General features: G+C 44.1%; 1 protein-coding gene across 9 annotated transcripts in view; it reads left to right on the forward strand.

Moving 5' to 3' along the window:
- The window catches only part of STARD13 (StAR related lipid transfer domain containing 13), a 602,523-nt gene that overhangs the window by 569,553 nt on the left and 17,205 nt on the right, over nt 1-15,765 (forward strand). For all 9 annotated transcript variants that reach the window (XM_090027662.1, XM_090027653.1, XM_090027672.1 and 6 more), the window contains 4 exons: nt 4,304-4,477; nt 6,162-6,321; nt 11,868-12,066; nt 14,094-14,301. In XM_090027662.1, the coding sequence (XP_089883788.1) occupies nt 4,304-4,477; nt 6,162-6,321; nt 11,868-12,066; nt 14,094-14,301 (741 nt within the window). The remainder of the gene's footprint in view (nt 1-4,303; nt 4,478-6,161; nt 6,322-11,867; nt 12,067-14,093; nt 14,302-15,765) is intronic.

Below are 15,765 nucleotides of genomic sequence, written 5' to 3' on the forward strand. Positions count from 1 at the left end.
GAAATTTAACTCTGGAGAGGTGACTTAACTTATACACAGCAGCTTGCATGTACAGTCATGCATACGTTTATAGTCTTTAAGTTAACAGCATGGCCATCTATTCTTATGTAGAATTTACCTGTTGCCTCCCTCTATCTCTAATATAGTTGGGAAAAATGATGAGATTCACTAAATTTGTCAAGCAAAATGCAGAGCAGGACCTCACTAATTGACACTTACAGTTTGGAGATGTGTTATGGGTCAACTGTCATTATGAATTAGGGAGAAAGAGTCATAGAATCATAGAAAATTAGGGTTGGAAGGGACCTCAGAAATACATTTAGTCCACCACCCTGCTCAAAGCAGGGCCATCCCTAACTAGAGCATCTCACCCAAGGTTTTGTCTAGCTGAGTCTTAACAACTTCCAAAGATGGAGACTCTACAGTCTTTCTGGGCAGCCTGTTCCAGTGCTTCACTACCCTCCTAGTGAGAAGGTTTTTTCCTAATAACCAGCCTAAACCTCCCTTGCTGCAACTTGAAACCATTGTTCCTTGTTCTGTTATCAGCTACCAGTGAGAACAGTCTAGCTCCATCCTCTTTGGAACCCCCCTTCAAGTAGTTGAAGGTTGCTATTAAAATCCCCTCTCAGTCTTCTCCTCTCCAGATTAAATAAACCCAGTTCTCTCATCAGAAGGTATGTGACTCAGCCTCCTAACCATTTTTGTTGCCCTGTGCTGGACTTTTTCCAATTTGTTCACATGCATTCTGTAGTGGGGGGACCAAAACTGGACATAGTACTCCATATGTAGCCTCACCAGTGCTGAATAGAGGGAAATAATCATTTCCCTTGATCTGCTGACAACACTCCTAATTCAGCCCAATATGATAGTTTCATAGTTTCTAGGGTTGGAAGGGACCTGAGCAGATCATCGAGTCCAACCCCATGCCATGGCAAGAAAGAGTACTGGGGTCAAACAACCCCAGCAAGTTGTACATCTAACCTCCTCTTAAAGACCCCCAGGGTAGGAGCCAGCACCACTTCTCTTGGAAGTTGGTTCCAGATCCTAGCTGCCCTGACCGTGAAGTAGCACCTCCTGATATCTAGCCTAAATCTACCCTCTGCCAGCTTGTGACCGTTATTCCTGGTCACTCCTGGTTGTGCACAAGGGAACAGGGACTCCCCCAATGCCTGCTGGTCCCCTCTGATTAGTTTATAACAGGCTACTAGATCCCCCCTCAGCCTTCTCTTGTGGAGGCTGAACAGGTTCAGGTCCCATAGCCTCTCCTCATGGGGTCTACCCTGCTGCCCCCTGATCATGCGAGCGGCCCTCCTCTGGACCCTCTCCATGTTGTCCACATCCCTCTTGAAGTGCGGCACCCAGAACTGGACGCAGTACTCTGCTGCGGCCTGACTAGTGCTGCATAGAGGGGGAGGATCACCTTCTTGGACCTGCTTGAGATGCATCTGTGGATGCATGACACAGTACGGTTGGCCTTCCTGACCGCATCCCTGCACTGCCGGCCCATGTTCATCTTGGAAGCAATGATGACTCCAAGATTCTTTTCTGCCTCTGTACTGATGAGAAAGGAGTTCCCCAACCTGTAGGTATGGTGCCAGTTGTTCCTCCCCAGGTGCAAGCACTTTGCACTTGTCAGTGTTGAATCCCATCCTATCCTCGTCCGCCCACCCCTGTAACCTGTCTAGGTCCGATTGCAGCCTGTTGCTCCCTTCTAGCATGCCCACATCCCCCCACATCTTGGTGTCATCAGCAAATTTGAACAGGGTGCTTTTTACCCCCTCGTCCAAGTCACTGATGAAGATGTTGAACAGCGCGGGCCCGAGGACCAAGCCCTGTGGAACCTCACTGCCCACATCCCTCCAGGTCGAAAATGACCCATCCACCACCACTGTCTGGGTGCAGCCCTCCAGCCAGTTGGCGACCCAATTGACTGTGTGGGTGTCGACACCACAGTCCCCCAGTTTCTTAATGAGATCGGGGTGAGAGACAGTGTCGAAGGCCTTCTGAAAGTCCAGGAAGACGATGTCCACTGCTACCCCTGCAGCTAAGGATTTGGTGATCTGGTCATAGAAGGCCACCAGGTTGGTCTGACAAGACCTGCCACTAATGAACCTGTGTTGATTGCCCCTAAGCATAATCTCCCCTGCTCCCCTAATGTTAGCCTTCTTGGCACCAAGGGTATGCTATTGGCTCATATTCAGCTTATTATCCACTGTAACCCCAGGTCCTTTTCTGTAGGGCTGCTGCCTAGCCAGTCAGACCCAGCCTGTACTGGTGCACGGGTTTTTTCCGTCCTAAGTGCAGGACCTTGCACTTGGCTTTATTGAACCTCATGCAGGTTGTGCTGGACCAGAAGGACATAAGCTTGATTGTGGGTCTTCATGAAGATCCAGTGTTAGGAATGGGAGATGTTCAATGTGGTTGATAAGCAAGGGTCTTCAGGTTAAGCCAGGTGTCCACTACCCTATTGTCAGTGGCGCCTATGTACCCACTTTGGCCATGTCCATATGAACAGGGATGTGCAGCTTGTAGAGTCACAAACCACACGTGTAGAATGTTAAAACTTGCCCTGTGCTGTAGATTTGCAACACGGAGGCAAAATTTCCTACCAGGATTTCCCAGTAACCAAAAAAAGCACCAGGGAAAAAATGGAGCACAGTGCAACAATAGTAGCGTGTGCTGGATCAGAGGCTCAATCCTCTCTATGCTGTGTTTATGCCCTGTTTGCTCCAGCACACTGGAAGCCAAGAAGAGCTGGGCAAGGGCTGTTTGCCCACAGCAGGGCCAATGTGTCCCACAATAAAGCACACATGCAGGAGCATGTGCTGCAGCACAAAGTAGTGGCACAAATTTGTGCTGCTACTATTTGTGCCTCTGCAAGCACATGCCCCTGCTCATCTTGATGCAGTTGTTGAGATAATTTATATTTTTGGTTTTTACACCTAACAGAAATCTCTGAAGCCCATTATGCTTCTTTGCAGCCTTGGACTCCATTCAAAATTCAAGTTTTGAGCTACCTTGATTTTCATTTGCATCCAGCTGGGCACTTCACAGTTACCTCTCGTTGAACTACAAAGGAATTAACTTAGCTCTGACAAGTTGTTCGCTTTCTATCCCAGTGACATCCTTGATACCTGAATCATCCCAAAAGTGCAATTATAAATGTAGGACAATGCAGAACAAATACTACATATGGCATGTAAAAGCATCATGGGTTGCTAAGCACTTGGTGTCTTACTAAGGAACGCTGAAGTTAGGCAGCCTTTGTACAGCCAACAAAATAGGGAATGCAGTTATTATTCAGTAAAACATTTCACACAGGAGAGGTTCCTCCCAGGAGACAGAAAAATATATTTGAAAGAAAAGTTCTCTTTATGCACTCTACGGAATCTGAACTGAATCCCTGGCAACTGCTTATTAAACATACAGCATAAAAATAACTGGTCACAGAGGGAAAGAAACTGTGGGCTTCAGCACAGCTGCATCTTTTCTCAGGAAGTTTTGATTATTTATAGGCACTCTTATGTTATCACTTGAATTCCAGCGTCAGCTGAATTTCTCTGGATTTATGCTCCTGTAACTAAGAGCAGAATTTGGCTCTGGGTGTTTTGAAATATTTGCAAACAAACGACTCTATACTGCAAGCTCTTACTACAAGGCCTATTGCTTATGACCATGACAAGTATCACTGAAATCAGTGCCACTACTCATAAAGTAAACACATGCCTAAGGGTGTACAAAGCATGTGCATGCTACAAAGCAGTGCTGTAGAAATATTCAAGCTAGCTGCAGTATATTTGCTCCCATCCCAACTTCATACAGTTAAGGCAGTACAGGGAGTGATACCCAAGACCTGGGTTCCTGTCTGTTTTCATAGATATTTCAGTATTTTATAACACAGGGAACAGATGCTACCAAAGAGATTGAGATCTTAAAATAACCTTTAACCCAGTTGTTATCTGTTCTGAAGGGTTGAAATCTTTACTAGGAATTAGGTTAAGAGGTGAGCTGAACAAGTGCCTTCACTTGTGGTCCTCATGGTATATTGGGGCAGCATCACCTTCTTGATCTTGTAAATGGAACCTAAGTGTCTTTGTCAATCTAATCTGAAAACTGCAAATACTTTGTTTTAACATTTCTGAAATCCACAATCAGAGACTTGTTTGGACTGAGCCAAAACTTTTCCATAAACACACAATTAGTCAACAAAGAAAAGAATTGCCTAACTCTAAAACCTTATCATGACATTTGCCCTAATTATGGCGGCTGACATTCTGATTTCTTTTCTTCTCTTTTGCAAAAGGCGATTACGATGGAATAGTTTCCAAATTTCTCATAGTATGAGCCACTCCATAGCATCTCTACAGATCAGCAATCAGTCAGCAGTCCAACTGAATCTACTGCAAAAATTCTCACTGCTTTGCCTCACTGCCATCATGGAAAAATACTCCATGTCAAACAAACATGGCTGGACCTGGTAAGTACCATAGATGTCGCCAAGCAAATAAATTTAGAAGTAAATTGGGTCCCCTAATTTTGTTACTGTAGCTGAAACTTTAATAATAAAGTAATTAGGAAAAGCAATTTACTTTCAGCTAAGAATTGGAAACTACATTTTGGTCTGCAGTTAGGCAGTGAGTCAGTGGCAAAAACCAGAAATAGAACCAAGAAGTCTGACTCTGTTCTAACAACCATACAGCTGATAGCAGTCAAGTTTCAGAGAAATGCACAAGAAGAGTAGAAGTGAATGATTATAAAGAAAAAAAATGTTCCTTATAATTAATTTTGTGATTTGAAAAGAAATAGCTGTTGCTGGCACATGATGCAATTTTTTTTTGGTCTTGACATTTAAGTAAAATATTAGAAGTAGTTCCTAAATAGAGATTTCTAAGTATGTGATACATTTTAGTGCAAAAATAATACCATGTTACACTTCTGTAGTGATCTGAACTCCAGCAATGTTAAGTAATCCTGACAATCCCCCTGTGTGGTAGGTAAAGTTATTGAGATATTTCTAGATTTACAGGTGGCAAAACAGACACAAGAGATGTCTTAACTCAAGGCCACTGAAGGAATTGGTATTAAACCTGCCAGTTGGGGGGTCCTGCTGTCCTGCTGTCAGTAGTGATGTCTCCTGGCTTTCTTTTTGTAAGTGTTCATGTAATTGTTCTCTAAAGATTTATGGACAGATGAGCTTTTTAAAATAGGTGTGGAGTTGTCCCCTGTGTTTCTCCAAGGAGTCAGTTAATTCAAAGTTTATTTCTCTCTCACAGTAGAAAACCTTAGGCCATATTCATCCATTTTTAACACCACTGAAGTCATGACTCTAAAAGGAATCTAGCTTCTTCTCTTTTTCACCTGCATTTATTGAAGAAAGGAAGCACACAAAGTTCACCTAATTTACCTGACTAGAAATCAGTTGAGTTACACCCAGAATGAATTTGCCACACACTGTTTTTTTACTGTAATTCTCACTAAAGTATTGGGCAACATAATGCTAAATTGCAAAAATGATATAAAAATCATTCAGCATCTTAAAGAAATACATAGTGCATTCTTTCAGATGAATCTTTCACTACACCCTGTTGTACTTTTCCTTTGAGTCTACATCAGACATTTTTAAAGAAAACATAGTAGTTTCAGCAGGATGACAGCTGTGCCGGGGTTATTTCTTGTTAGAACAAATTGTTGCAATACATCTCATAGCAAAAGGCAATTTGCTGGTTAAGATTGTCATGACCATAATATGTAAAAGGTTTAAAGTAGGCTTGTTCAACATACGGCCCGTGGGCCCTCCAAGCTGTTTGTTTTCTGAGGCCTGAGGTGCTGCAATGGGAAACAAAATTAAACACTGTACTTTCGTTTTGGGGGGGGGTGAGGTGATACCACTTCATGTGAGGTCTTTGAATATGGCTCTCTGGCTCACTGGGTAATAAAAAGTTCAAGATCCGGCCCCACATTCAAAAAGGTTGGACACCCCTGGTTTAAAGGTTCTATGTAGAGGCTTTGAAGCTATCGGGTATTAAAAAGATAACTTTTTCTTTACTATTAATATTTGAAAAAGGTCATCTGCACAGTTCCTGGTTTCCCTTACAAGTTACCCAGTAGGATTTTGTTGAGTATTCTTATAGCTTAATGCTGAGTGCTTGCATGAATTTCAGGTCTGTGCCAAAGTTCATGAAGAGAATGAAAGTTCCTGACTACAAGGACAAGAATGTCTTTGGCGTGCCTTTGATAGTCCATGTCCAGAGGACAGGGCAGCCACTTCCTCAAAGCATACAGCAAGCCTTGCGCTACTTACGCAGCAATTGTCTAGATCAGGTATGGACTTATTTCAATGGGATGATGGAGATGGCTCGTACATTTATTCATAGCTAAATTTCAAAGGGATTTTAAAGCACTGTCTAGTGACTTGTCTTGCTACACCATGTAAAATGTTATGAGAAAGTTGAAATGCTTTTACTGTATTTTAAGTATTTTTTTAATTTACCATCCACATTTCTGCCAAGTCATTCTGAAGCCCTTCAAAAGTGATAGGTGTGTTGAATAGCAGTTGAGTTACTCTTGAAGCCACTTTTAGCATGGCCTATGTGATTGGTTCCTCCTGGAATTACTCATTTGTTAAAGTATTGCAGATACTAGCATTGTACTGATTGTTCTATACACGGCAGATTATCTCAACAAGCATAATTAGATTTCCTTAATAGTTTGCTGGGTCCAGGCAGGAACCATCTCCCTCTGACGTCAATGAGGGTTGAAGGCATATGGCATCTCACAGAATTGGGTCTAGAGACTTACGGTACTTTATTTACAAAAAAAGTGAAGTCCAGAAAAGGCTTGAGAGAGGAAGCCCAGTAAACTATTCCAAGCTTCCAATGCTGCATTCTCGAGCAGCTTCCAGCTCTTCGGCAAACAAAGCCAGATCCACCCAGATATAATTAGCGTAGCAGGTGTGCCATGTCTAGGTCATTACAGCGTTTCATTATAAAGTGTTCCAAGTCGCATTGGCCAATAGGAAGACAGTAGCTCATCATGTCCAAAGTATCTCATGGTCTAAAGTTCCCTTTTGTTGTGTATTAGGTGACTGTACAGGGAGATAGCTGTTATACTTTCACTGCCCTTCCCCTAAGACCGGGATAAATATTTCAGGAATATCAGGGTAGGCATGACCTCAAGAGTCTTCATTTCCAGTGCCCTCCTATTGTTAACATCACGGTATAAAATCCTTTCCAAGGACGTATTTAAATTCTGATAGGCTGTTGTCACAGGGTCATGCAGGTGCCCTGTTCCTAGGAAGGAATAAGGGCAGCTACCCATCACAAGGGCAGCTCCGGTGATGGTTGCTGGGGCAACATGCTGGTCATGTGACCAGAAGGGGGCAGGGCCAGGCCTTTATAAACAGCCCAGGCCGGAGCCTAGTTAGCAGTTCCCATCTGGCAGCCTGAGGTGCAGGAGCTCTGCAGGAGAGCAGAGCAGAGCAGAGCAGAGCAGAGATGAGCAGTGCGGCGCGGCGCGGCGCAGCCTGAGCACACAAGGGGCTGCACCATGGTAAGGGTGGAGAGAACCCTGACTGGGAGGCCATTGCTAGAGAGCCAAGTGAGCTTGGATCCCATGTTATAGCCAGGAGGCTTGTTGTTGTGTTACAGCCGTTTGGCTTATGGTTCTGTTTCGTTACTGTTAGTACCGGAGGACCGGGTGAGGCTATAAGGGGACGGAGGACGCCTCATTTAGGAGCACCCCAGTAGAGTGGGGGTGCTCCCAGCACCAGAGTGTGGTGCCACATTGCAGGGTGTACTACCCCAGCCCTGGGGAGGGGCACAGTGCTGGTGAGGGCACCGTAGTTGGGTTATAAGACCCCAGCCCTGAGAAGGGCAAAGAGGATTTTGGGGCCAGGCACGGCTGAGGCCACCTGAGCCCCACTAGCAAGGAGCACCAGTGAGAAGCCTGCAGGGGCTCATGTTAGGCTCCAAGGGAGAGCCACACGAAGAAAAGCCCAGGGTGGGTGCTACTAGAGAGACGAGCCCGGAGAGGGCGAGTCCGTGATTACAGAGAGCCCAGAGAGGGCAGAGAGAAGCCCCAGGAGTGGGTGCATACTTGAGGGAAGCCCCACGAGAGGGCAGGTACAAAGAGAAGCCCCGGTGAGGGCAAGCATTGAGCGAAGCCCCAGGAGGGGGCGTATACTCTTGATAGAAACCCCAGTAGGGGTGCAGACTGGAAAGGATCCCAGAGGGGCTCCACAGTGGTGGGGACTCCGAAGGGTCAAAGGGGCCAGGTAAGGCTCAGGCTGCCTGAGCCCAGCTGGGAAGAGTACTGTCATTAAGCTCAAGAGGGCTAACGGATAGAGGGGCGCTGGTTGCGTGACAAGCCCAGGGGCGCCAGAGAAGGGGCGCCAGTTGCGTGACAAGCCCAGGGGTGCCGGGCAGGGCGCAGAAAGGAAAAGAACCTGATAACGTCTGGAAGAGCTGCGAGGCTTGGGGCGTGCTAAAGGGGAGGTAGGAGGCACGCATAGCCCATAAAGCTGGGGTGCACTGAGTCACCCCATACGGAACGGGGGCTAGTTTCAGCATAACACCGTGTACAAGGGGATCAAAGACAGCCTCCCATAGAAACTTATATATACCAACAAGACGTGGCGGGTGAGAAAAGAGGGTGCTGGATCGCCTACTTGACACAGTAGGGGGCGCTAGAGGGATCACGGCTGCCCCTAGGCCCCACTCCGTGACAGCTGTAATGTGGCTAAAGAGCTTAGGCACAGTAGTTCAACATTTTGTGCATCAGTGATTTCCCAGTTGTGCTCTTGTTCCTTATCTGCCAGTGTGGTAGAAGCAGTATATTAGCTCCAGCATGATAGGGCTTGTTTCCGAGTCTTCCATTTTGCTCTGCGTTTTGGTAGCATTATGGCTAGGGCAAGAGTGAATCTGCTGTTGGTGGGAATAATCTAATAAAGATATCCTCATTTTCAGTGGGAATGGACAGAGGAAATCATGCACACCTCAATGTATATCTAAGTTCTCATTTAGTGCCTATCACCATGTATCTGGGTATGTATATCGAGGGGAAAACTGGGTACCAGCCATAGAGAGGAGAAAAGGGATGGATTGAGAAATGGATTTGGAGGAAGGAAATGTGTAGGTACAGGGAGAAGAAAAAGTGAAAGAAATGGCAAGGGAAGAAAGAGAAAAGTAAAAAGCAGATAGGGACAATGGGAGAGGACGGAGGAATGGCAAGAGAAGAAAATAGAGAAAAGAGGAAAACAAAAAGCAGAAAGGGATCAGAAAAAGTAAAAGGTGATGGAGATAATTGAGGCAGTCAGAAAGAGCATCTCTTGTTAATCTCAGGCAAGGCTTTGCCTTACGCTGAGCAGATTTTTACATTGTCAAGTGTTGAAGCTATAGGGCACGCTTTATTCATCTAAAAGCTAGAATTGGGGAAGGAGAGAATACAAATAAGGGATGAAAGAGGTTTAACTTTAGCGCTTCCAGAGTCCAAACATGTACAGATTTGTGCAGAGACCAAGCCAGACTCGGGTTTGAAAACATTCAAGTAATTCAGTTTCTGTATTTGACACCCATTTTTCCTTCCCAAGTTTAATTCAGAATCTGCTAATGCCCCACCACTGGATTCTGGAGGGCTAAGCAACCTCTCCTAGTACATAGCTCATTAAGGTATTGTCATGTGTGTGGTGGGAGGCAGACTACAACTCTGCACTTCCAGAATTGCCACTGCACAGACTTATTAGAGTTGTTTTACATTATGAAATGTGGCCCTGGGCACTCAGGGTAGCTGTTAGTGGTCTGAGGCACAGTGAGAGATCATGGCTATTATGTACATTATTATTCAGATACAAACCTGTGAGGTAATAGGCTCTGTATCTTTTGCTGTTGGCTGAGCTTTTATTTCCGTCACACATCAACAGTAATAGGCTGGCCAAAAAGCAAGCCAGGAGGAAAGCAGAGAAGAATGGGCCAAATTAACCTCTGGCAGTTTCTTTGGTTTCACTGGGTTTCTAGGCCACCAATAGTTACAGGAAGAACATTTAATATTGTAGCAGAGAGCCAAGACCTAACTTCTTTTGGTTAATTAAGCTTTTTTTTTTTTTTTGAAAATAAAGGGAAATAGGAATTCAGATAAACATCATTAAACAGTAATAGAGATTAACAGTAACAGGATGTCATGCAGCAGAAGACTGTTTTGATGAAATTTGATTTCTGACCTTTGAGTCTAATATAGCTGTGAGTTTTTAAAGGTTGTTTATGCTAGAAGGACAGATTGTCACAAAGCCAGACGCCAGGGTTTGCTCTTACGTTTGTACACCATGGTTTTGTTTTGAATAGAAGCAATGACGGCCATGCGTCTTGGGCATCTGAATGACAAGAAGGTGAAAACATTTAAAGGGGAGACCAGAAAAGATGGAGAAATCAGATTAAAAGACTCGGATATTTCCAATTAGAACTAAAGACTGCTTTACCCTCTGAATAGAAATGCAATTCACCATCAGGCACATGCTGCTGATTTCAGTCCTGTCATTTTTATAAACTAGTTTAGATTACAAACAACAAAGAAATAACACATTTACATAATTTTCCCTACACATTGTAAAAAAAAAACCCTCGCAGCCACTCTTTGCAACCTAACATTGTATCTCACTTCCAAACTAACTGTACACACTGCAGAGAAATTCTTACAGTGTAACATAAGGAAACTTGGTTACCCCCATATTAATCAAAAGTCACAGATATATAGCCAGTAAACATGGAGTTTGAGTGTCCAAAAGAGGATGGTTGTAAAGGGCCTAGGGACTGGAAACAGTAAGTGGGTGGGTGTTGTATGACTTAATTGCATATTTCTTTGCTTTTACATTTTGTTTTGCTGGAATTTTCAGTCCAGTAACCTTGCTCAAAGTTAACAAGACAGAGAGCTAGCTATACACTGCAGACGAGAAAAATTTAAATCTATAATTTAAAGTCAGAAATGTGTCCACTTTATTCTTTTTATAGATCGTTGTCAGTATTTCACCTTTCTCCCTGTAAACTGAAGAAAAACAATATAAACACTTCCCAAATGGAATACCATAAGATGACTTGGGAATAAATAATGTAGTTCATGCTCAGAAATGCGCCTCAGGGGAATTCCGCTGATGAGAACTACTGTAAAAGGGCAGCATGTTTGTGAAGGCACTAACAATCTCATTAAAAATTACCATTTCCTTCAGATTAGAAAGCAAACAAGATAAAAAAGTATTTTAGAGACTCTATACAAATAATCCCTCTGCAACTGCTGCTTTTTAACTAGTGGGATTTTCAGGGGAATTTGAAGGAACATTCGGAAGCAGGAAACAGAAAGGGGAAAATAGATTTAAAGTCTTGGAATTAAAATTCCGCTATGCTGTGCTTATCTTTTGCCACAGATCATGCTACATAGCTATAAAGATAATATTTTCTTGTTAATCCTTAAAATACATAGTTGAATAAACAGCAGGTACTCAGCTAAGACAAATCTTTGTAGCTGTACTGAAATCAACTAAAGTACAATGATTTGTACTAGGTAAGACTTTGGCCCATAATCTTTAAGTAACATTGTACCTGCATATATTCTAGTGGTTTTGCGTGTGACTTGATATAGATGGGAAGAATTCTGAGTATTATAGTCCTACTACAAGTGTACATTTGTGATTTTTCTGGTGGTAAAGCTTGTTGGTATTTTCATTAACTTAAGAACTAATATTTGTATGAAATCTTTCTCTTGCTCTAATCTATCATAAAACAAGTTAACGCAACGTCACAAAAACCCAGAGCCTCCAGTAAGAAATATTTAGTGTATTTTAAAAATAAATCACCTGTATAATCAACCTGTGATACCCGTTTTAGGTGGGCCTGTTTCGAAAATCAGGCGTGAAATCCCGAATCCAGGCCCTGCGTCAGATGAATGAGAGCTCTCCCGAGAATGTCAGGTATGAAGACCAGTCAGCCTATGATGTGGCAGATATGGTAAAGCAGTTCTTCAGAGACTTGCCAGAACCTCTTCTCACCAGTAAACTAGGAGAAACCTTCTTACACATCTATCAATGTAAGTAAGGGTATCATTAATAACAACAACAGCATGGTACTGAAGTTTCCATAGCGAGCCTGATTCTTTCTTTTCACTTCAAAGGGGTCAGAAAAGACAGTCTCTGCCCTCAAGGGCTTGGGTTGAGCTTTTGAAAGCTGTCTAAGTAACTTCTGCACCTAAACTCATGAAAACTAGGTGTCCAAATCCCTTCAGCAGCTTTCATAATCTGTTTTACAATCCAAAGAAAACATGCAGGAAAGACAGGAGGCAGAGGAACATCAAGAAAAGAAATAACCTGAAAGGCTTTATTTTCTGTTGTGGTCTCCAAATTTCTGACTCGTTCATTCTAGACATCTTCATAGAAGTTAGTTGCTATGATTAAAGTGCTGCCCACCTCACATTTCAGAGCCGTATAAACTTCACAAGGAATTATTTACACCAATAAAAGCACAACCTCAAATAGGCCAAATCAAAAGGATTTTAGAGCTATACATTATGTGCTCTTAATGGCTCTGATAAATGTGTTTTAATCATTGTTTGCTGTAAACAAGGAATTTGCCTGTATTAACACAGGAGGGAAGGCAAGTTACCTGTCACATCTCAGTGCATAAGTCTCTAAAACATGCATCTAATCCTGGAGTGTGGGAACTTATGTAAGACAGCAAAGGAAACATACCCTTGGTGTGTTGATAGGAGTTTTTGTTTTGAGAAAGATGCATCTGCAAGTAGATATGAACCTGTAATGCTCTAATACAGCACACAGATAAAAGTTTTAAGAAAGCAAGTTGTTACAGTATTCAGTTTATGTATTCATTTTATACAGGAGCCTTCTTCCTGCTTTCTTGAAGCTATGGAAATGCCCAGTCTGTGGAAATGGCAGGTAGTCCTCCCTCTGCAGAACATTTGAGAATTAATAAATCCCACTGCAAAGTAAAGCTAAGAAGCTTTAGCCAGGGGAGGCCAACCTGCATCACAGGTCCCTCAAGTGTCCTGGGAAGGTTTTTTTTCCTTATAACTTATTGTCAAGGACTTTGAGGCATTCCTGCCTACGTATGGGGCAGTGAGTATCTGTTAGGAATCTGCTGATGTATCCCAAATAGTTGATTTTTCTGTGATTGCAGGGAGTGGGTATATGATGATTCAGAATTTTGCATATGGAGGTATTATGTGTGGCATACCAAAGATTTATGTCACTCCACTCACCCAAAGCTCCAAGGTAGCTAAAGGTTAACTGTGCTGTTCCTTTCACTATGCACCAGAACACAGTCATGACTCATGAGAGTATGGGAAAGGCTGGGGGGTTACAGCACTTGGGCTTCTCCAAGACTACTCTTATTTTTCTGAAGGTGTCTGTGTCTGTTGCCTCTGGAAAACAAGGGGTGTGCTAGAGACACTTTGCCATTCTTGTTCAAAAGCTTTTAAAATAGTGTTTTCAGGAGCCTTCTAACAGCCAGAACTTAACTTCAAAGCTTGCTATTGCACCTGCAGTAAAGCTGCTTTTGCTGTTCTTTCACAGGGTTACAGGGAGTATATTAATACCCAGGAGAGTTCTCTTAATCCAAACTGAAGAAAACTCATGGTAGCTTTAGAAATGATTCTGTCCAAAATGCTGCTTAAACATATCCATTTCCACTTTCATTAAACTCTTCTTTGGTTCTGGACATAAGTGCAAGCATTTCCCAAGCTTCCCTAATGCTTTCTGAACTGCCCTCTTGAGGGACAGAAAATTCATAGAAAATTGCATTTAAGGTTATGGCACAAAGTACTGTTCTCACACCATCAACTCTAAATGAAGTACAGTCTCCTGCTCAGAGAACAAGCTCTCGAACAAGGCACAGTGAAGGGTAGTAAATTCTGTTAAATAGGCTATGTATAATGAACAAATAAAACGTAATGGCACTGCAGAAATTAGGTTGTTTCATCCCCTTCACCCTTTTCCTTCTAAAAAAAAAATCTACACTGCAGTGTGAGTTCGTTTCATTATAGCTCAGTGCCCTTATTTGATCTTATGATTAATGCCACTGAATGATTCTTGATTTCCTCAGATGTTCCCCAGGAGCAGCGGGTTCAGGCAGTGCAGGCAGCCATCATGCTGATGTCAGATGAAAACAGGGAGGCTTTGCAGACTCTGCTCTGCTTCCTAAGAGATGTCACCTCAGTAGAAGAGAATCAGATGACTCCTATGAACCTAGCTGTGTGTCTGGCCCCTTCTCTTTTCCACCTTAACATAGTCAAGAAAGAAAGTTCACCAAGGTAAGTCTCTAGCTTGACTCAGTTTATGTATTCATAAAGAAGGTACTGGGTAACGCGGGGCCCCTGCAAGACATGCTAGGAAATTTGGTTGTCACACCAGATGACAAAGCTAACCTATTTAACGACTTCTTTGCCTCCATTTTCCTGAGCAGGGACTGGATCAGCCCACACACTGGGCCCCCTTCAGGCCCCAGGGGAGACACACCTAGGCCAAGGGTCAGTGAGGATCTAGTCAGGGAACTTCTGGAGGGACTGGATGTATTCAGATCAGCTGGTCTGGACGATCTTCACCCCAGAGTACTGAGGGAATTAGCTGAGGTCATTGCAGGACACCTGGCACGGCTGTCCGAGCACTCGTGGTGCTCTGGCGTGGTGCCAGAGGCCTGCAAGAGGGCCAATGTGTTTCCCATCTTCAAAAAAGGGAGGAAGGAGGACCCGGGGAACTATAGGCCAGTTAGTCTTACCTCAATCCTGGGTAAGCTTTTTGAGAGAATTATCCTGGCGCATGTCCACGAGGGCCAGCAGGGGAGATTATGCTTAGGGGCAACCAGCATGGGTTCATTAGAGGCAGGTCCTGTCAGACCAACCTGGTGGCCTTCTATGACCAGGTCACCAAATCCTTAGATGCAGAGGTAGCAGTAGACATAGTCTTTCTGGACTTTAGGAAGGCCTTCAACACTGTCTCTCACCCCATTCTCATTAAGAAACTAGGGGACTGTGGTGTCAACACCTACACAGTCAAATGGGTCGCTAACTAGCTAGAGGGCCGCACCCAGAGAGTGGTGGTGGTTGGGTCATTTTTGGCCTGGAGGGATGTGGGCAGTGGGGTCCCCCAGGGCTCAGTCCTCGGGCCCGCACTGTTCAACATCTTCATCAGTGACTTGGACGAGGGGGTAAAAAGCACCCTGTTCAAATTTGCTGATGAAACTAAGATGTGGGGGGATGTGGGCATGCTAGAAGGAAGGAAGAGGCTGCAATCAGACCTAGACAGGTTACAGGGGTGGGTGGAGGAGAATAGGATGGGATTCAACACTGACAAATGCAAGGTGATTCACCTGGGGAGGAAGAACCAGCACCATACGTACAAGCTGGGGAACTCCCTTCTTGTCAGCGCAGAGGCAGAAAAGGATCTTGGAGTCATCATTGACTCCAAGATGAACATGGGCCGGCAGTGTGGGGATACAGTCAGGAAGGCCAACCGTACCTTGTCATTCATCCACAGATGCATCTCAAGCAGGTCCAAGGAGGCGATCCTCCCCCTCTGTGCTACAGGTCAGGCTGCAGCTGGAGTACTGCGTCCAGTTCTGGGCGCCGCACTTCAAGAGGGATGTGGACAGCATGGAGAGGGTCCAGAGGAGGGCCACTCACATGGTCAGGGGTCAGCAGGGCAGGCCCTATGAGGAGAGGCTACGGAACCTGAACCTGGTCATCCTCCACAAGAGAAGGCTGAGGGGGGATCTAGTG

Source organism: Crocodylus siamensis, chromosome 1 (assembly GCF_052110815.1).
Source record: "Crocodylus siamensis isolate JL-2025a chromosome 1, ASM5211081v1, whole genome shotgun sequence".
Lineage (NCBI taxonomy): Eukaryota > Metazoa > Chordata > Crocodylia > Crocodylidae > Crocodylus > Crocodylus siamensis.